Consider the following 21,661-nt stretch of genomic DNA (forward strand, 5'->3'; position numbering starts at 1 on the left):
TTTAATCAGTTTCTTTTTGGATGTACTCCTCCCACAGCCCTTAAAAGGCAGTAGACGTACACCTTTGGCGGTTAGCGCAGCCATGCCAACCTGCCGCTGAATAACGACGGCAGCTGGTCGGCAACAGATTAAAAAACTGGAACAGTAAAAACCTGCCCCTAAACGCCTCTGATGCCGCGTACACACGATCATTTTTCGGCTTGTAAAAAACAACGTTTTTCAGCCTCTCGAAAAAACGATTTTTTTTCCATCTTGATCATTAAAACGGCTTTGCCTGCACACAATCGTTAAAAAATGATCTAGCAAAGCGCGGTGACGTACAACACGCACGACGGCACTATAAAGGGGAAGTTCCATGCGGATGGCGCCACCCTTGGGGCTGCTTTAGCTGATTCCGTGTTAGTAAAAGACCATTCGCGTTTTTCTGTCTGTTACAGCGTGATGAATGTGCTTACTCCATTACGAACGCTAGTTTTACCAGAACGAGCGCTCCCGTCTCATAACTTGCCCACACACGATAATTTTTTACAACCCGAAAAATGACCTTGTTTAAAATGTTGTGAAAAAATAGAGCAAGTTCAAAAAAAATTTTTTGTTGTTTTTCAGAACTCGAAAAATGCTCTGAAGCCCACACACGATTGTTTTAAATGACATTTTTAAAAAACTTTATTTTTTACAAGCTGAAAAATGATCGTGTGTACGCGGCATTACAGTTTATGTGTGCATGGACACATAGGACACATAGGCCAACATGGAGGGGCTTTTAGAGGCAGTTAAAAAAAAACACGTCAGACGCCCCAAACAGCAGCTGTGTGCATGAGCCTTTAAAGAAAGAAAAAAAATTAAAATTAAAGTTTTTGAGCCTGCGCTAAAGAAGCACAAAAAAAAAAAAGTAAACCAAAAAAGTTACAGATACTTTAATTCATGAACTGCTGCATGCCCCAGCGCACGTTTCCAGCTGACGGATTCCCTTTAAGGATCTGTAGTCCTTCTATAGAAACTCGTCCCTCTCTCCGGAGAGAGTCTGTACGTCATGTACCTGTTATACTATCTCCTCCCCCTCCCCTTCCCCTCCTCCGCTCTTCCCAGCAACCACAGGAAATACACCTGTTACTGTTACCTGCAAGATCACCGGCCAGTGACATGTCTCCGAGCCCCTGATCACCACCACCCTGACCTCCACCACCTACCCGGGACATGGGCTATGCCATCCTGACTGCCACCCTTCTCCTCCTAATACAGTACGGTGAGTTCTCTAGAACTAATCTTTATATACTGTCAAGGACAGAACTTCCTGAACAGGTGACAATGTTCCTTCTGACTATAGAAAGAAGAGGAGGAAGGGACTAAAACGGGACTGTAAAAGAAAGAAGCTAGCCATGTACCAGTAGAATGTTTGAATTTTCCCCCCCATTATATATATATATATACAGAGCTTTTTTTCTCAGAAAATAGGTGCAGGAACTCAACCACGACCCCGTTCAGATTTCACAAACCGTAGAAGGGTCTTTAAAGGAGCATTAAATACCAGGATTGCATTACATACAGAGTGCAGAGTTCAGGGGGGTTACACACAGAGTGCAGAGCTGTCACTTGTAAACACAGAAACCAGACTTCTGTGTTTACAAGTGATTGTGGTTAGCAGGCAACAAAGGGTTTGAGCCAGAGGTGGTGGAACTGAGTTCCCCCTGAAAAAAAGCCCTGTGTATATATATGTGTGTGTGTGTGTGTGTGTGTGTGTGTGTGTGTGTGTGTGTGTGTATGTATATTTATGCATACACACACACACACACACACACACACACACATATATATACACACACTGTATGTACACTCACCGGACACTTTATTAGGTACACCGGTTCTATAGCTTGGCAACACAAATTGCCAATCATCCAATCACATGGCAGCAACTCAATGCATTTAGGCATCTAGACGCGGTGAAGACAACCTGCTGACGTTCAAACCGAGCATCAGAATGGAGAAGAAAGGGGATTTAAGTGAACGTGGCATGGTTGTTGGTGCCAGACAGGCTGGTCTGAGTATTTCAGAAACTGCTGATCTACTAGGATTTTCACGCACAACCATCTCTCGGGTTTACAGAGAATGGGCCGAAAAAGAGAAAATATCCAGTGAGCGGCAGATGTGTGGAGGGAAAATGTCCTGTTGATCAGTCAGAGGAGAATAGGCAGACAAGATGATAGAAAGGCAACAATAACTCAAGTAATCACTCGTTACATCCAAGGTACGCAGAATACCATCTCTGAATGCACAACACATTGAACCTTGAAGCAGTTATAAACACCCCCCCCCCCCCTCCCTAACACAGCCACCGCAAGCAAATTAAAAATGCATGCAAACGCACATGTGGAACTGCACATAGAACTTGTTAATTGTGGTATAAACGACGAGCCCTTACAAGAATAGCCATTTATGGCACTTTGCTGTGCAACTGATGTAAGCTGTGGGCTGGGCCACTATGTGTGTGAAAAAAACAAAACACAAACAAATAAACAAACAAAATAAATATCAGGAAGAATTAGGATCGCCATTTTTAAACTCAACGTTCTACTATTAAAACTTCTCTTGTAAACCCAGTTTGAGAAAATCGTGACCTTTAAAATCACCCCCATATAATAATAGGTACAACGATGGTGTTTAACCCTTTACTACCCAGAAGCCGGTGAAAAAGTGGCTAGATCAAAAGGTAACAGTGGCCCGGATTCAAGTAGCAATTGCGCCTGTGTAACCATAGGTTACACAGCGCAATTGCTTACTTGCCCCGGCGTTACGAATGCTCCTGATTCAGGAACATCGTAACGCCGACTGCAGCCTAAAATCTGCGTGGCATAAGGCTCTTATGCCACGCATATCTTAGGCTGCATTCTAGCGATGACCGCTAGGGGGCGCTCCCATTGTGCTCAGTGTATAGTATGCAAATTGCATACTAACACCGATTCACGATGTTGCGCGAGCCCTGCGTACGCAATTTACGATGTTTCCGTACGGCGTGTTTAGCGCAAGGCTGCCCCTTCTAATAGCAGGGGCAGCCAATGCTAAAGTATACCCGTTGTTCCCGCGTCGCGACGTTCGAATTTTACGTAATTTGCGTAAGTGATTCGTGAATGGCGCTGGACGCCATTCACGTTCACTTTGAAGCAAATGACGTCCTTGCGACGTCATTTGCCGCACTGCACGTCGGGAAAGTTTCCCGACGGAGCATGCGCTCTACGCTCGGCGCGGGAGCGCTCCTAATTTAAATGATTCCCGCCCCCCCCTACGGGATCATTTACATTAGGCGCCCTTACGCAAGGCAAGTTTACACAGCGCACACGCAATTTACGGAGCTACTGCTCCGTGAATCGCGGGTAGCGCAGTAAATTTGCGGGGGCACAGGGCAAAAACGCTGCCCTGCACCTCCGCAAATAAGGGGCAAATCTACCTGAATCCGGGCCAATGTCATATGTCGGATACAAATTTTTACACAGCTGCAATACTCCTCTTCTCCTTGACGCCCCCCCCCCCCCCCTCCCCGACACAGCCTGTTGAGTCCAATGGCTGCAACCACAAGAGTCAAAATGAAACCCAGTTGCACAGCAGGGCACATTCTATTATTCTGCATTGCAAAAAAAAAAAAGGAGTCGTGCATTTTTTGATGCGTTTCGGTGCATGTGCAATGACGGGCTGCCAAAAACTCAACTCAACACAATATATAACACCAAAATGGATTGCAATAGCCCCCCACATTTTTGCATTATGACGAAAGCAGCAGCTCACCTGCACCCCAAGCGCAGGGTTTTTAAATTGTACACTTTTTTTTTTTTTTAGAACATGTATGTTTTTTTTATATATATACTTCACCCCCTTCAAAGTACACCCCTAAGTGAAAATGTCCAAATTGGGCCCAAAGTGTCAATATTTTGTGTGGCCACCATTATTTTCCAGCACTGCCTTAACCCTCTTGGGCATGGAGGTCACCAGAGCTTCACAGGTTGTCACTGGAGTCCTCTTCCCCTCCTCCATGATGACATCACAGAGCTGGTGGATGTTGGAGACCTTGCACTCCTCCACCTTCCGTTTTGAGGAGCCCCACAGATGCTCAATAGGGTTTAGGTCTGGAGACATGCTTGGCCAGTCCATCACCTTTACCCTCAGCTTCTTTATCAAGGCAGTGGTCATCTTGGAGGTGTGTTTGGGGTCATTATCATGTTGGAATACTGCCCTGCGGCCCAGTCTCTGAAGGGAGGGGATCATGCTTTGCTTCAGTATGTCACAGTACATGTTGGCATTCATGGTTCCCTCATTGATCTGTAGCTCCCCAGTACCGGCAGCACTCATGCAGCCCCAGACCATGACACTCCCTCTACCATGCTTGACTGTGGACAAGACACACTTGTCTTTGTCCTCCTCACCTGGTTGTCGCCGCACACGCCTGACACCATCTGACACCAAATAAGTACATCTTGTTCTTATCAGAACACAGGACATGGTTCCAGTAATCCATGTCCTTAGTCTGCTTGTCTTCAGCAAACTGTTTGCAGGCTTTCTTGTGCATCATCTTTAGAAGAGGCTTCCTTCTGGGACGACAGCAATGCAGACCAATTTGATGCAGTGTGCGGCGTATGGTCTGAGCACCGACAGGCTGACCCCCCATCCCTTCAACCTTTGCAGCAATACTGGCAGCACTCATACATCTATTTTCCAAAGACAACCTCTGGATATGACGCTGAGCACGTGCACTCAACTCCTTTGGTCGACCATGGCGAGGCCTGTATGATCTTGGCCACCGTCCTGCAGCTCAGTTTCAGGGTCTTGGTGACCTTCTTATAGCCTAGACCATCTTTATGTAGAGCAGCAATTCTTTTTTTCATATCCTCAGGAGAGTTCTTTGCCATGAGGTGCCATGTTGAACTTCCAGTGACCAGTATGAGAGAGTGAGAGCGATAACACCAAATTTAACACACCTGCTCCCCATTCACACCTGAGACCTTGTAACACTAACAAGTCACATGTCACCTGGGAGGGAAAATGGCTAATTGGACCCAATTTGAGCATTTTCACTTAGGGGTGTACTCACTTTTGTTGCCAGCGGTTTAGACATTAATGGCTGTGTGTCAAGTTATTTTGAGGGGACAGCAAATTTACACTGTTATACAAGCTGTACACTCACTAAACAACATTGTAGCAAAGTGTAATTTCTTCAGTCAACATTTGCTGAGCCAGGTGGCACTGACCATGACTTGAATTAAATGTGTACATGGCAGCAGAGGCGGCTCTAGGCTTTGTGAGGCCTTAGGCAGATCTTGACATGGGGCCCCACTCTCACCCATGATGGGAAAAATAATTCAAGGATAAGAGCCTCTTCCCCACAACCCTGGCCGGTGGTTGTGGAGGTCTGTGGGCAGGGGGCTTATCGGAATCTGGAAGCCCCCTTTAACAAGGCTGCCCCCAGATCCTGCTCTTTAATAACTAAGGGGCGGAGGGGCCACCCAGGAATGTCACCTGGTGAACCCGCCCCTTGTGACGTCATTGACTGAGGGCATGCTGGGTCCATGATGTCACAACTGATGGGGTTACCAATATTCACTGGTTGCTCTGAGCACAGCAGCGTTAAGGTCCCCTGTCCCTCAAATGTATTGGGTAAGTTAGGCGGCCGCGAGGCCTTAGGCGACCACCTGATTTGCCTAATTAAAGAGCCGCCTCTGCATGGCAGGCTTAAATCACATTGGTTTAACCATTTGGTGATACCTCCTCCATATTGTACGGATGTCCATTGACCAAAAGGTGGGTACCGTAGGGTTGGCAGCTCAGTTTTGGGAAGGCACACTTTGGCATCTTCACTTTGGGTGCCATCGAGCCTTGACCCAGAAGTTTCTGGGCCCATGTGACAATCATCATCTATATATTGGCAGTTAGCAATGGTGACAAATTATTTTCTTCCAACAGGCAGAGAAGGGGCAGCAGTGACCGCCAACAGCAACTCCACCCTTAATGTGCTAACTGGGAATAATATTAGCCTGAACATCTCATATACTACCCCACCTTTAACAGTCACGTGGACGATAAATGGTGTGGTACAGGCCATATGGATCAACAATAGTAAGCCTCAAGTGTTCCAGAGCTATGCCGACAGGCTGTCCCTTCTTGAAAATGGGTCACTGCTTCTTGCAAAATCTACAAAAAAAGACAACGGGAGTTACATCGCCACCATCACTGTGGTAGGGGAACCGCAGGCCACTCTGACTTTCCAAGTAAAAATCTATGGTAAGTGGTCTTTGGAGTTTTACCAGCCTTAGCAAGGCGCAAAGTGGAATATTCCATAGTAGCCAATAGGAATTCATTTTGCAAAGCTGTAAACTCAATTCTGATTGTCATTTGCTTCTTTAACCGCTTGCCGACCGGCTCCTGTAGATATACCGTCGGCAGAATGACACGGCTGCTCACAGCAACGTACCTGTACGTTGCTTTGAATTTGCCCCTGCCGCATGCTCGTCACCGTGCCCGTGGAATGTCCGCCGGCGTCCCGCGATCGTGTCACGGAGAGGCAGAGCGGGGAGATGCCTATGTAAACAAGGCATTTCCCTGTTCTGCCTAGTGACAGGACACTGATCTACTGTGATCAATGTCGTGTCACTTGTAGCCCAGCCCCAAAATGTTAGAATCACTCCCTAGGACACACTTAACCCCTTCCTCGCCCCCTAGCGGTTAACCCCTTCCCTGCCAGTGCCATTTACACATTAAGCAGTGCATTTTTTATAGCACTGATCGCTGTATAAATGACAATGGTCCCAAAATAGTGTCAAAAGTGTCCGATGTGTCCGCCATAATGTCACAAAAATAAAAAATTGCAGATCGCCGCCATTATTAATGATTTTTTTATATAATATATAAAAAAAAATATATATATATATATATATATATATATATATATATATATATATATATATATATATATATATATATATATATATATATATATATATATATATATATATATATATATATATCATGGCGGCACGCTCAAGACCCACGGCTGGGCTCTTAAAGGGGATACACGTCCCTGTGTTCAGCAGTGCCATTCTGTGGTTAAGGCTGTCAGCAGATCAGTCTTTACAAACTGGGCAGTGCCTAAAACATAAGGCAACTGAGCATGTGCAGAGCTAGATGAGACACTGTATTACTGGATTTTAGACAGTATAGGCACCTATTTTAATGTTTTATACATAGCTATACCTACAAAAGGGGCCAGCCTGAGATCCTCTACCTTGTTTCCCTGAAAATAAGACCTACCCCAAAAATAAGACCTAGCGTCAATTTCCAGGAGGGCTGTAATATAAGCCCTACCCAGAAAATAAACCCTAGTTTAAAATGCTTGTAAAATCCTATAATTCACTCCATTACAGTATTATATAATGTGTGCGTTTCTGTAATATAATTGCGGGGAAGAGAGCTCTGGCGGGTCACAAAAGCGCAGAGCGGCGATATAATGAAAGTATTTGGCACAAATTATATTACAGTACATTATATAATACTGTAATAGAGTGGATTATAGGATTTTACAAGCATTTTAACTCAGTTCACACTGGGGATTCCTGACAGGCAGGGAGGGAGAGGGGGAGAGAAGACATCACATTACATGGTAAGACCTACCCCGAAAATAAGCCCTACTGTGTCTATTGTTGCCAAAATTAATATAAGACCCGGGCTTATTTTCAGGGAAACACGGTAAAAGGACTTAATTTTTCAGGCTTCCAAATGGACCCCAAACGGCTTTTTTTTTTTTTAATCAACCACCATCCACCAATAAAAGGTCTCCTAAAAGGGACTAAAAGTTTGAAGGCCAATTTACAACCCTGCATTGTGGGAAAGCGTAGCAATGCATTTTACATATATTGCGTTGTCATTACATTTTGAATAGCACCCCAACACACCAAGGCAAAGACCATTCACAGAAAAGGCACCTTTCCAAAAATGTTTGGATACATTGTTTTTCGGTAGTTTTGGTGTATCAGAAGCCCATTGGGCTGCCTTAATGCAATCCATTTTAATGCGGGATCTTAAAGTTACACACATATGCATGTCATTTCTACGTTATTACTCTTTTATAGACCCGGTGGTGAATGTCACAGTGGTCCAGTCCCCTCAGGTGGTCAGTGGGAACACGGCGGTCAATTTGTCCTGCAAAGCATCTGGTGACGTAGAACTTGTCTCTTGGACGAAGAACGGACAGATCGTGGGTAACAGTGACCCCTACAGTCTACTGGATGGGAACTATACCCTACAGATTAAAAACCCAGATTCCACTTATAGTGGAAACTACACCTGCAACGCGTCCAATCCGGTCAGCTGGAGCGATGCATCATGGGGACTTACCATTCCATGTGAGTGTGTACGGTACATATTGGCTATAGTATATTATGGAGCTGTGGCACGTGCATTGCAACAGCTTACACAGATGCCCAGCAGATATACTTCTGTGTAGCTCAACCCACAGCACAGGGCCCTACAGAACTGAGGGGTCAGCAGGAATAAAATCAGTGGGGAATTACAATGATCAGCAATAAATAATATCATGACCACTGACAGGTAAAGTGAATAACATTGATTATCTTGATCATGGCTTTTTTTCAGGGGGAACTTGGTGGAACTCAATTACACCACCTCTGGCTCAGACCCTTGAAGGGGCTGCTCACCACAATCACTTGTAAACACAGAAGTCCGGTTTCTGTGTTTACAAATGACAGCTCTGCACTCTGTTTGTAATGCAATCCTGGTATTTATTGCCTCTTAAGTCCTTTCTACCGTTTGTGAAATTTGACTGACCACACCCACTATTTGATGCGATTTGGAGGGTGTGTGGGGAGGGGTTTTGGGGGTCGTGGTTGAGTTCCAGCACCTATTGTTTGGGAAAAAAGCCCTGATCTTGATACAATGCCATCGAAAAGTGGGTGGGCTATATTAGGCAGAAAGTGAACACGATGTCTCTGAAGTTGTCTTGGAAGCAGAAACAAAATGGGCAAGTGTAAGGATATGAGCAACTTTGAGCAAAAGCCAAAATTGTAATGACTGGAAAGAAGAGAGGAAAGATCCCTGGTGCCGCACATCCACTGAGTCCTATGGTGGTAAGAGAGACACACAACCTCAGCCAAATTGTAATGGCTGACTACTGGGTCAGAGCAACTCCTAAACTGCTGCTCTTGTGGGATGTTTCCTGTGTGTATTGGTCAGGACCTACCAAACGTGGTCCAAGGAAGGAAAACTGGTGACAGGGTCATGAGCGGCCAAGACTCATTGATGCACCTGGGGACTGAAGGTTGGCTCTTATAGTCCCGATCCAATAGAAGAGCTACTGTAGGTCAAATTTCTGAAAAAGGCAACAGTGTTCGAACACAGAGTTTGTTGTGTCAAAGGTTGTGTAGCTGCCGACTGGTCAGGGTGTCCATGCTGACCCGTGTCCACAGCCGAAAAGAAAAAAAAAAACTACCATGGGCACATGAGCATCATAACTGGACCACGGTGGAGTTTGATGTGTTGGCTTGACCACCATATTCTCCAGATCTCAGTTCAATCGACCATCTGTGGGATGTGCTGGAAAAACAAGTCCAATCCATGGAGGCCCCACCTCACAACTTACAGCTCTTAAGGCCACTTTCACACGAGGCGTTTTACGGGCGCTATAGCACCAAAAATAGTGCTTGCAAAGCGCCTCTTCTGTCACTCCAGTGTGAAAGCCCCAAGGTTTTCACACAGGAGCGGTGCGCTTGCGGGACATTAAAAAAAGTCCTGCAAGCAGCATCTTTAGGGCGCTTTAGGCTGGATTCACACCTATGCATTTTTAGTTCTTTTTGCATTTTGCACTACAGAACGTGTTTTATAGGAAACCATGTTAAATGGACTGTAGTGCAAAAATGCAAAAATAACTAAAAATGCATAGGTGTGAATCCAGCCTCAGAAGCGTTGTATATACCACTCCTAAAGTTCCCCTGCCCATTGAAATCAATGGGCAGCGCTGCCAAAACGCTTTTAACCCTTTTTTGGCCGCTAGTGGGGATTAAAAGCACCCTGCTATCGACTGAAAAGTGCGGCTAAAACAATGGTAAAGCACCGCTAAAAATGTTGGCGTTTTACCGCTGACGCCCCAGTGTGAACGTGCCCTAAAGGATCTGCTACTAATGGCTTGGCGACAAACACCACAGCATACGTTCAGAGGTCTAGTGGAGACAATGCCTCAATTTTTTTGGGGGGGATAGACAATACTATGGCTGATTGGTGTATATGGAACTTCTCCATAAAGAAACGAAAGGGGGGCTTTGCGTCAGCTTCAGAAAATGCTGCAGGTGGAGCTTTTTGTAAAAAGGGAACTATTTAACCTGAGGCTATTGTAATATGGGAGTGCAAGGGCAATTCACTGCTAGATTATCCCTTCTACAGCTATAATCTGTAACGTAATATTCTTAGTCATGGCTTCCTGTTTTGAGAGTTTGTTAATCCATGCTCCACCTGTTAATTAACTGGCATCACACCTGTGCGCTCTCCCTGTTCTGATACTTCACTGCCAATGGCAGCCGCAGGTCCCAGGTAATAATTGGGAGCCAATCAGCGTGGGTCCTCATCTGGAGACAAATTTCTCCAGCTTGCAGATGGCATTGTGTCTCTCCCTCCTCTCTTTGCCCTTGCTGTGTACAGAGATAGGAGGCACAATGTAAATATATATATATATAAAAATAAAAGAAGCGTAGGCAGATGTAATCATAGGGTTATTTTGAAGTCAACTCATATATACTGATGCTACTAAATAGAATATGGACATCTAGACTTCCAACTACTACTGGTTATTTAAAGGGTTAAGCTAATACAGGCCAGCAGGGATTGTGGTTTCCATTAAAATCACAGTACGGAAAAGTCTTATAGCGATCATTGCCCTTTAAGGTCACAAACACATATTTATAGTCTTACAAAATTGGATATCTAATTTTATTCTCCGTTTTTCACAGACACTCTTAGTGGGGGAGCCATAGCCGGGATTGTGATTGGCTCGGTAGCGGGAGCTATACTGCTCATCCTTCTCATTGTGCTTCTGGTGTTTTGTATACGGAAGAGAAAACATGGTAAGAATGATCTACTCCCAAAAGCATCAAACCAAGATAAATCTACTTATTTACAAAAAAAAAAAAAAAAAAGGAGGAGAAAAACACATATGTCTGTGCCTCATTAGGGAGATTTTCCTTTACTTCCTGTGCCAGAAAGTATGTGAGACCGTGAGTCTGGAGAAAAATGGGCGAGTATTACTGAACACTGTGCCACCCTCGCTTTCCCCAAAATTCACAAGTCAGTAACAAGAAATGGATAGAACTAAATCCCATGTCTGTGTTTGGTGACATCTGACATAAGAAGAATAAATAGAATATAGGAGGTGTCATAAACCGCCATTAGCCAGAGTCTAAAAAATGCTCAAGAGGCCTTGTCAAACAGTCTAGAGAACAATACAGATCTGGAAGTTTGGGGTTTGACCAAAAACTGAACTTCCCTATAAACTTTAAACAGATTTTATAACTCCTGCTGTAATAGAGTTACCCTCATAACAAAAAAAAAAAAAAAAAAACGATGGTTACACTAATGTATGAGAAGATACCAAATCAGACATCAAACATGCATTATTTGCAAAGATCCAGAAGGAAAATAGACAGATTAGACCTCCAATGAAATATGCATCAAATCCGGTATCTAACAAATCGTAATATTATTCTGTTAAATAATATGCTGGTTCTGGGATTATAAAACCTTGTTCGATGTAAAAATATTTAAGATCGTTGGCATGAAGGATGTGTCTGCTGAGCATAATAAAATACTCATCAAGACACCTCCACCACACTCCTTTGATTGTGTAGAGTTAGTTCTTTTACACCCTGTCAAGGGTCAACGTAAAGCTGCTGCAATTGGCAGCTAGAGCTCTAATCTTACCAAACAAAACTACTAAAAATATCAAGAGTCATTAATGAGGGCAAGTGACTCTGCATATCAGACTGAACTTACTCTTCAAGTAATCCAAATCTGCACAGAACCAAAGACCAAGTGGACTTTTTACTTTTAAAACTTAATGCTGGTTTTTGTATCTTTTCTGTAAATATCTGTTTATCAGTGCTTTTTATTAAAAGCAATATTTAAAAGTCATTAAGCTGAACCTCTAAATGCTCCAGCTAGAAATTAAAGAACTTTGGGCCAGATTCATAAAGAATTGCCCTGGTGCAGCGTATCAGAGATACGCTACGCCGCCGTATCTAACCTGCCGTAATTTTGAATCCAGGAAGATTTTGCGCCGTAAGTTACGGGTGGGTAGGGGGCGTGATTCATTTAAATGAAGCACGTCCCCGCGCTGATTGAAATGCGCATGCTCCGTTTTGAAAATTCCCGCCGTGCTTTGAGCGAAATGAAAGTAGACGTGCGTTACATCCTTTCCTATTCACGGACGACTTACGCAAAAAAAATTCAAAATTCGACGCGGGAACGACGGCCATACTTTAACATGGCAAGTCTATCTATACTCCACGAAATAGCAGCTTTAACTATACGCCGGGAAAAGCCGACTAGCGATGACGTAAGAGAATGCGACGGCCACGCGTACCTTCGTGGATCGCCGGAAAAAGCTAATTAGCATACCCGACGCGGAAAACGACACAAACTCCACCCAGCGGGCGCCGAAGTATTGCACCTACGATCCGAAGGCGTCGTATCTTGGTTTGAGGATTCAAACTAAAGATACGACGCGGGAAATTTGAAAGTACGCCGATGTATCAGTAGATACGCCAGCGTACTTGCACTGTGAATCTGGCCCTTAGTCTCTAGTCAGGAATAGGTGTGACCAGAAATGTGTGGACTGCCACAGAGAATATCAGGCCCTAGTAAAGTATAAAATATAATTTATTTAAAAATAATTGAATATAAATGCAAACACACCTCCAAAATACCAAAACTGTGTAAATCAATCCAGAGAACCAAACAAATAATGACACACAATTAACTGCCCAAACTAAGTATATTACAGAAAGCAGGGAACGCGAAGCGTAGTTGTAACAGAGCCAGGGTCATACAAGGGAGATCAAGCAAAGGGAGCAAGACATGAAAGGGAGAGGGTAACAGGGGACGGAGAGCAGGCAGGAAGGGATCAGGCTTCAGGGTCAGGGGTCAGGGTTAAGGTACGCAGATCAGGGGCACATGGAGACAAAACACCAAGGTTACAGGAGAAGCACAGGCTGGGCTTAAATATATCGCAATGAGCAGCAAGTGATGATCGATTACATGAAATGATACGAGTTTCTGGCTGCTGAGAGACATCTGCTAGTGGACTCCGGAACTGCAGCCTATAGATCTGGGAGCCACAGTGCCGCCAGCAGGTGATCTCTTTCCTGACAGCCTTTGTGGAGAGCTACTGTAGTGTCAACTATTACATTCCTGTCTGGGTGTGGCAGAGAGTGATACTGACATTACAACAGCAGATGCTGTGAACAGTATGGGAAACCAGTGGGTGGAGCTTCCAGGTTTTATTGTCCAGACTTAAATTGAACAAGCTGAAGTTAGAAGCTGACTGGTTACCATGCACAGCTGCACCAGATTCTGAGTGCTCCAGTTTTAGTAAATCTCCCCTATTTGTCTCCGTTAAAAACACATGTAGCGCTCACCCCCGAAGGAGTCGCTGGTTATAGAATGGAATGGCGTGTTACCTCTGTGAGCGTCTAGGGGTAGATGATGACACGAGCAGCAATGATGGAATGTCCAAACAGCAGGTGTCTTTTCTTGTGCTTTATTTTACCCAACACGGTAAACTTGAGGTAGATAGTAGAGGTGGGAAGGAAGGAGAGGTAGCAGATTCAGGTTCAACAGTATGGAAGCAGTCCTGCTTTCAACGACACTTTACTTTCGTTGCCACTCCAGCCGGGGTGGGTATAGTGTACCTGGACAGGCCTCTCACACCGACCTGGCAGCGAGAGTATCACTCAGCACTTTGAGAGGAACAGGTCTCTGCCACAGACCTGGCCTCAGAACTTAGGTTATGGAGACTGTTCTCCTCAGTAAACTTCTTCTTGCCTAAATCTTTCTCAGGTAGTTTTAATTGGGTTAACGACTGACAGGTGGCCAACATCCCCCCCTAATGGCCCGTACACACGATCCGAATATCGGACGAAAACGATCGTCCGATGAAGAATCGTACGATTTTCGGATCGTGTGTACACTACTTTCGAGAGCCGATCACGACCGTTCATCCGATATTTTTCGATCGGACATGCACGAAAATTTTCCTCGTACGATGTAAGATCGTACGATTTTCGTTTAGTCAGTACAGTTGTCGTCCGACAATACAATACAAATTCATTACAACACATGACATCACTTCCGATTATTTTTTTCGGTCGTACGAGAATTTTCAGGACTTTAATAACCTATTTTATTTTACTTGCGACTATTAAGCGAAAAAAGTCGTACGATCCGTCGTACGATATTCGGATCGTGTGTACGGGCCATTAGTGTCCGGTTACCTCAATCCCCGGGGGGATTGTCTAGGCCCTGTTGGACCGCCAGCCTCTCATTGGCGCTCCTCAGACGGACTCCCCACCGAACAGCTATCTTGCTTGGGATCTCCTCAGAGTTGGGGCCCAGTCGATCACTGGAGCCCCGCCACAGCTTTAAATGTTCCGGGCCAACATGGTCCCGGAACCAAGAACACCGCGTGGCACGTGCACCCTGGCCTGGTAGGCCATCTCGCCGGGGAGTCGTGATGTGTGGTCACCCTGAAGGTGGGTGCCACACCAGGAACAAGAACCCAGCCTCATGGCGTCTGCTCCAGAAGTACCCTCCCCCAGCATGCCCCGCAAGGGAAAACCCCTCCTGATTGGCTGCTGGCAAGAGGCAGCCAGGACTCCACTGCTGCCATCTGCTGCCCTGGGGTGGAACAACACCCCAGCAACAACAGAATGAGCCCACAGTACAGCCCAGCTGAAGCAGAGACCCAATTTATACAAATCAACTGGATGAGAGCTAACTAACTCTCTCAGCCCCCTTAAATTTAAGATAGCACCTGTACCTGAAAGTACACAGGCGCTACACACATATTGGCAGCTACAGTGTTTTTAGAAGGTTAATTGCTCAGTTAATGTGCTCCAGTGACAAACACTCTCAGTTGACTGATGCTTTGATTGTTCTTCCACAAGCTGAAAAATGTCTGCATGAGGCAAAGGATGTAATCCCAGTAAGAGGAAATTTCTCCTCTCCAAAATGTGGAAAATCTCCTCTTAGACCGTGTGCCCTGGCACACCCGGCACACCCCCTGCGCATGCCTATACAATTGTAACATTTTGAATTGGATTTCCCATTACTTTGGGCTTCTGAAGGCCACTGGCACAGATGGAAAGCATGAATCCTCCCAGCAGAGACACAGAGTAATAAATATGCAACAGATGCTTTAGCACTTTCTCACTAAAAACTAACAAAAAGCTGGGGCCTTTCATACATTAAATGAATATAGATAAATTATAATCTAGAAACCACAATCCAATGACGTATTATGTTTGCCAGCATTAGGAAAAAAGAAGAAGACTGAAAAGCCGCAACATAAAGATGTTCTACGCACAGTAAGCATTATGAATCTTATACCTTGTCCTTCTGTCCACCCTCATGTCTTGTAAGTTTTAGTAAATAAATTAAGCATTATGTATCCTATCCTCATCCTCTGCTTTGTGTTTTCTTCTATTCTACCGTCCACCTCCTTCATGCCTTGAAGGTTTCGGTAAATACATTAGGCAGCCTATACCCATTCTATCGCCTTGTGTTCCCATATTTTCTCTTGCTGCTCTTCTCCTTCTGGTCTATAAGGTTTTAGTAAATATAGTAAGCACTCTATTCCCAATCTATCCCTTGTGTTCCCCATACTGTGTCCTACTGTATATCACCTTCAGGTCATGACGGTTTCTGTAAATACATACGAGTAAAGCCCTGTACACACGATCGGTCCATCCGATGAGAACGGTCTGATGGACCGTTTATCGGTTAACCGATGAAGCTGACTGATGGTCAGTCGTGCCTACACACCATCGGTTAAAAAACCCGATCGTGTCAGAAACACAACGATGTGCTAAAAAAAAAAAACGAAGTTCAATGCTTCCAAGCATGCGTCGACTTGATTCTGAGCATGCGTGGATTTTTAACCGATGGACGTGCCTACAAACGATCGTTTTTTCCTATCGGTTAGGTATCCATCGGTTACATTTAATTTGGATGCGTGGGAATCCACATCCAATTTGGAATAGTGTGAACCCAGCCTAAAAGTTTTCAGAAAATACATTGTACATTAAGGGCCAAATTCTCAAAAACGCCGCCTAACTTAACTTTCAGCAGTTAAGTTACACAGGCGTTAAATTTCTACCTAAGTGCCCGATCCACAAAGCACTTACCTAGAAATTTCAGGCCGTGTAACTTAAGTGCCTCCGTCGCAAGGCGGTCCTCCTCTCCGGGGGGCGATTACAATTTAAATGAGGCATGCTCCCGCGCCGGCCGTACTGCGCATGCGTGTGACGTAATTTTCCCGACGTGCAGCGCGCGAATGTAATTTACGCCGGGCTTTGTGGATTGCGACGGGACAATAAAGTTGCGACGGGTGAAAAAAAAAGTACGCGCCGGGAAAAAAAATTCAAATTTAAAAAAAAATCGCGGCGATCGGAAAAAAGGTCTGGTTTTACATGGTGTACTAACTTTACACATTGTAAAACCAGCCCTAATTTAACACGTGCAAATCGTAACGTATGCAGAAAACACAATGCTTAAATGCTTTGTGGATCTGCTTAAGTACTCATTTGCATACGCTAGGCGGCATTTCGACTCGAAATGCCCCCAGCGGCGGATGCGGTACTGCATCCTAAGATCTGACAGTGTAAGTCTCTTACAGATGTCAGATCTTCTGCCTAACTTTGGAAAACTGCTTCTGAGGATCGTTTCCAAAGTTAGGCACAGAGATACCCAGGCTGAACAGCAGTTCCGCCTGCGTATCTCTTTTGAGAATTTGGCCCTAAGTACCCAATATCCATTCCATCCCTTTGTGTTCCCATCTTTTGTCCATCTCCTTCATCCCTTGAAGGTTTTACCATATTTGCCATTGCTAAAGACTTTTTTTGGCAAGTACGGAAGATTTAGAGTTAGGCTGCATTCACACCTGAGCGTCGGTCGTTTTTTTGGGCGTTTTTTTCCGGCGTTTTGTCGCGCGTATTCATGCTTATTTGCGTTTGCATACACTGCCTTGTCCGACGTTTTTGTACTTCGACGTTTTTTATTTTAGCCAATTGGAAAAATGTTCCACTTCCTATATTTGCTCTACTGCCCATGTCCTTCAAGTCTTGAAAGTTTCAGGGTATATATTTTAGGTACCCAATATCCATCACCAGGGGCGGACTGACAACTCATGGGGCCCCCGGGCAGTAGGAGATTATGGGGCCCCCGGGCAATAGGAGATTATGGGGCCCCACAGTATACACAGACACACACTGAAAAGGCACTGGAGAGGCGGGGCAGCTATAATCTTGAGATTTTTACATACTGTCCCTGGTTTTACTGAGGCTGGCAACCCTGATGGGGCCCCCTAGTGGCCTTTGTGCTCAAATACTTTGTCCTGCTGTCCATCTCCTTCAGGTCTTGAAGATTTTAGTAAATATTAGGCATTAGGTACTCTATACCCATTCCTTTCCTTTCCTTTGTGTTACTTTCTTCTGTTCATGTCTTGTAGGTTTCAGGAAATACACTATCACCAGATGACCCCGCATATTTCACCATGAACAACATCATGTATCGCAACTCATCCATTTCAATGGGCTCCTATATCATGGTAAGTTCTAGAGAGGACCTCAGATATTACACTTTTTTTATTTTATTTTAAAAAGGGGTTGTAAAGGTTCGTTTTTTTTTTTTTTCTAAATAGGTTCCTTTAAGCTAGTGCATTGTTGATTCACTTACCTTTTCTTTCGATTTTTGCCTTCTAAATGTTATTTTTCCCCTTTGTCTGAATTTCTTACTTCCTGTTCCTCCTCAGTAAGCTTGCCCCCATCATCCGAGCCGTTCTGGCTGGGGGTTAGTCAGTGTGCTCACCCCCTCCCTTGGGACTACATCACTGCAGAGAGAACCTGGGAACACAGCGTCTCCCCGCAGGACCAATTGTGCTTCTTTAACCTTTTGACAACAGTTTGGGAATGGACACTCTTCTGCTACAGCATGGCTGTTCTCCTGTGCACAAATCCAGCTCCACAATTAGACATAGTTTGGTGTGGAGGGACTCAAGTGTCCTGCACAGAGCCCTGACCTCAACCCAATTGGAATGTAGATTGTGAGCCTGGTCCTCTCATCCATCACCGGTACCTGACCTAGAAAATTCTGTCTTTATTGAATGGGCCCAAATTCCCACAAACTCACTTCAAAATCTTGTGGAAGCCACAGCAAAAGAGGAGTCCATTATAGCTCTAAAGGAGGGTGGAGTCTCCTATTAAAGCCCCTGGTTTTGGAATGGGATGTCCAATAAGCTCATACAGATATGATAGTTGAGTATCCACAAAACTTGTAGACATATACCGCGTTTCCCTAAAAATAAGCCCGGGTCTTATATTCATTTTTGCAACAAAAAGACACAGTGGGGCTTATTTTCGGGGTAGGTCTTACCATGTAATGTGCTGTCTTCTCTCCCCCTCTCTCTCCCTGCCTGTCAGGAATCCCCAGTGTGAACCGAGTTAAAATGCTTGTAAAATCCTATAATCCACTCTATTGTACAATATAATGTACACTGTGGGCTAGATTCAGCATTGATTTACGCCGGCGTATCTATAGATACGCCGCGTAAATTCAAAGCTGCGCCGGCGTATCTTCTTTCTGTATTCAGAAAGCAAGATACGCCGTAATTAGGCTAAGATCCGACTGGCGTAAGTCTCTTACACCGGCGTATCTTAGGGTGCATACTTACGCTGGCTGCTATGTGGCGCTTCCGTTGTTTTCGGCATAGGATATGCAAATTACCTAGATACACCGATTCGCAAATGTACGCGCACCCGGCAGGATTTTTTTACGTCGTTTGCATAAGGCTTTTCCGGCGTAACGTTGCTCCTGCTTCTATGAGGCGTACGCAATGTTAAGTATGGACGTCGTTCCCGCGTCAAATTTTGAATTTTTTACGTCGTTTGCGTAAGTCGTTCACGAATAGGGCTGGACGTAATTTACGTTCACGTCGAAAAAAATATGTCCTTGCGGCGTACTTTGGAGCAATGCACACTGGGATATGTACACGCCCCCCTCATACTCATTTGAATTAGGCGCGCTTACGCCGGCCCCATTTACACTATGCCGACGTAACTTAGGAGGCAAGTGCTTTGTGAATACAGCACTTGCCTCTCTGATTTACGGCGGCGTAGCGGAAATACGATACGCCGCCGTACAAATGCGCCGCCATACCTGAATCTAGCCCTGTGTGTGTTTCTGAAATATAATTGTGCCAAATACCTTCGTTATAGCGCCACCCTTCCCATTATATTACAGAAACACACATTGTACATAATACTGTAATAAAGTAGATTATAGGATTTTACAAACATTTTAAACTAGGGCTTATTTTCGGGGTAGGGCTTATATTGCATCCCTCCTGGAAAATAACGCTAGGTCTTATTTTTAGGAAAACACGGTAATTGTTTTTTAAAACAAACACACTGGTAAGATTTATACTGAGAATAATTAAACTGCATCATTTGATGGACTATAACTCTTACAATGATTTTGCAGAATTCGACTGACAACACGTCTGAACACAAAAGTCCTTCGCCCAATCCTCCAAGTCCAACAAAAATAAAGCATGCTACACAAGTATAACGGTCTCCCTGTACATCGAGAAAACATTCAAGGGGCTTGGTGCCAAAATATTACTCAAGGAACAAAGAGCCAAAGCCGCCATCCTTCATCAGAACGAGGCACGTGGAGAGACAGTTAAACAGAAAATATTCAACTGGAGTTTATAAATGAAGCAGTAAATTAGAGGGATTTCAGGGAGCATTTTACGGACTATAATCCAGTATTGTGGTCAGATCAGAGAGCTTGGATGTACATGTTCACATCCACTATGAACTGACCGTCTATTGCAGGGATCTCCAAACTGCGGCCCTGGGGCCGGATGTGGCCCTTTGCTTGCCTTAATGCGGCCCTTGGGGCATTATCCCATCCAATTTAAATGGGGCATAATTCTTGTTGCTGACACCAATGGGGCACTATTCATCCAACTGAGACCATCAATTCTTTCCATTACCACCAGCGATGGGGCACTAGTCCTTCCACTGTCACCAAAGATATGGTATTATTTACTCCCACTGGACATTTTTTTACTCCCAATGACCCTAGTCTGAAGGACCATAAACTGGCCCTTTGTTTAGAAATTTTGGAGACCCCTGGTCTATTGGGTTACATCCATCTATTCAACTGCCACTTGATACCGATTGGGTATATTTTGTAATCAGCAACCCCTTGGGGATGAGTCTTTGTTCTTAAAGCTTGACAGGAATGCGACAAAAACCACCCTTGCGTTGAGGCCCCCACTCGGAGTTCTGCTTTAATCATATTACCGAATGGCCCCAACAAGGGGTCTGCACGCCACCAAACAGGATACCATATTTGCCATTGCTAAAGACTTTTTTTGGCAAGTACGGAAGATTTAGAGTTACGGTCAGTTTTATTTTTTTATTTTGTTTTGTTTTTTGGCACTGTGTCATGCCGGAGCAATTTCCAGCCTTAAAGGGTTTATAAAAGTTCTCCTTCACTTACCTCATCCTTCCATTTTGCTTTTAAATGTCCTTATTTCTTCTGAGAAATCCTCACTTCCTGTTCTTCTGTCTGTAACTCCACACCATAATACGAGGCTTTCTCCCTGGTGTGGAGTGTCGTGCTCGCCCCTTCCCTTGTACTACAGGAGAGTCAGGACGCCCACTAACACACAGCTCTTTTCTCTATCTGCAACGTAGAGAGCGTCCTGACTCTCCTGTAATCCAAGGGAGGGGGCGAGCAGGACACTAAACACCAGGGAGAAAGCCTTGCATTACTGTGTGGAGTTACAGACAGAAGAACAGGAAGTGAGGATTTCTCAGAAGAAATAAGGACATTTAAAAGCTAATAGCAGGGGCAGCCTTACGCAAAAACCGACGTACGCAAACGACGTAAACTGCGTACGCAGGGCTCGCGTAGGGTTGTGAATCGGCGTTAGTATGCAATTTGCATACTATACGCTGACCACTATGGGAACGCCCCCTAGCGGCCATCATAAGAATGCAGCCTACGATATGACTGGCATAAGAGCCTTATGCTAGTCATATCTTAGGCTGCCGTCGGCGTAACAAGGTTCCTGAATCAGGAGCATTCGATACGCCGGCGCAAGTAAGCAATTGCGCTGCATAACTATGGTTACGCAGACGCAATTGCTACCTGAATCTGGGCCAGGGGTTCTAACATTTCTGTATTCAAAATGAAAAAATTGGCCATTTACAATCTGAGAGGTTCAATGTGGGGGCTAAACATTTTGAAAGCCTTTAAATAATGAGGTCAACCACATAGATGTTAAAAATAAAACTCCACGGACCACCATCATGAATCTTCACACAAAGACATC

The 21,661-nt window shown here is 44.7% G+C and overlaps 1 protein-coding gene across 1 annotated transcript; it reads left to right on the top strand.

Annotated features, from left to right (window-relative positions):
- The first annotated feature begins 1,066 nt into the window (after window positions 1–1,066).
- Window positions 1,067–20,222, top strand: LOC120916348 (carcinoembryonic antigen-related cell adhesion molecule 1-like). Its single transcript, XM_040327263.1, has 7 exons — window positions 1,067–1,246; window positions 5,947–6,264; window positions 8,109–8,381; window positions 10,995–11,108; window positions 15,568–15,623; window positions 17,765–17,863; window positions 19,795–20,222. The coding sequence occupies exons 1-7, from the start codon at window positions 1,198–1,200 to the stop codon at window positions 19,879–19,881; spliced, it is 996 nt and encodes a 331-aa protein (XP_040183197.1). The 5' UTR covers window positions 1,067–1,197; the 3' UTR covers window positions 19,882–20,222.
- The last annotated feature ends 1,439 nt before the right edge of the window (window positions 20,223–21,661 follow it).

Source organism: Rana temporaria, chromosome 10 (assembly GCF_905171775.1).
Source record: "Rana temporaria chromosome 10, aRanTem1.1, whole genome shotgun sequence".
Lineage (NCBI taxonomy): Eukaryota > Metazoa > Chordata > Amphibia > Anura > Ranidae > Rana > Rana temporaria.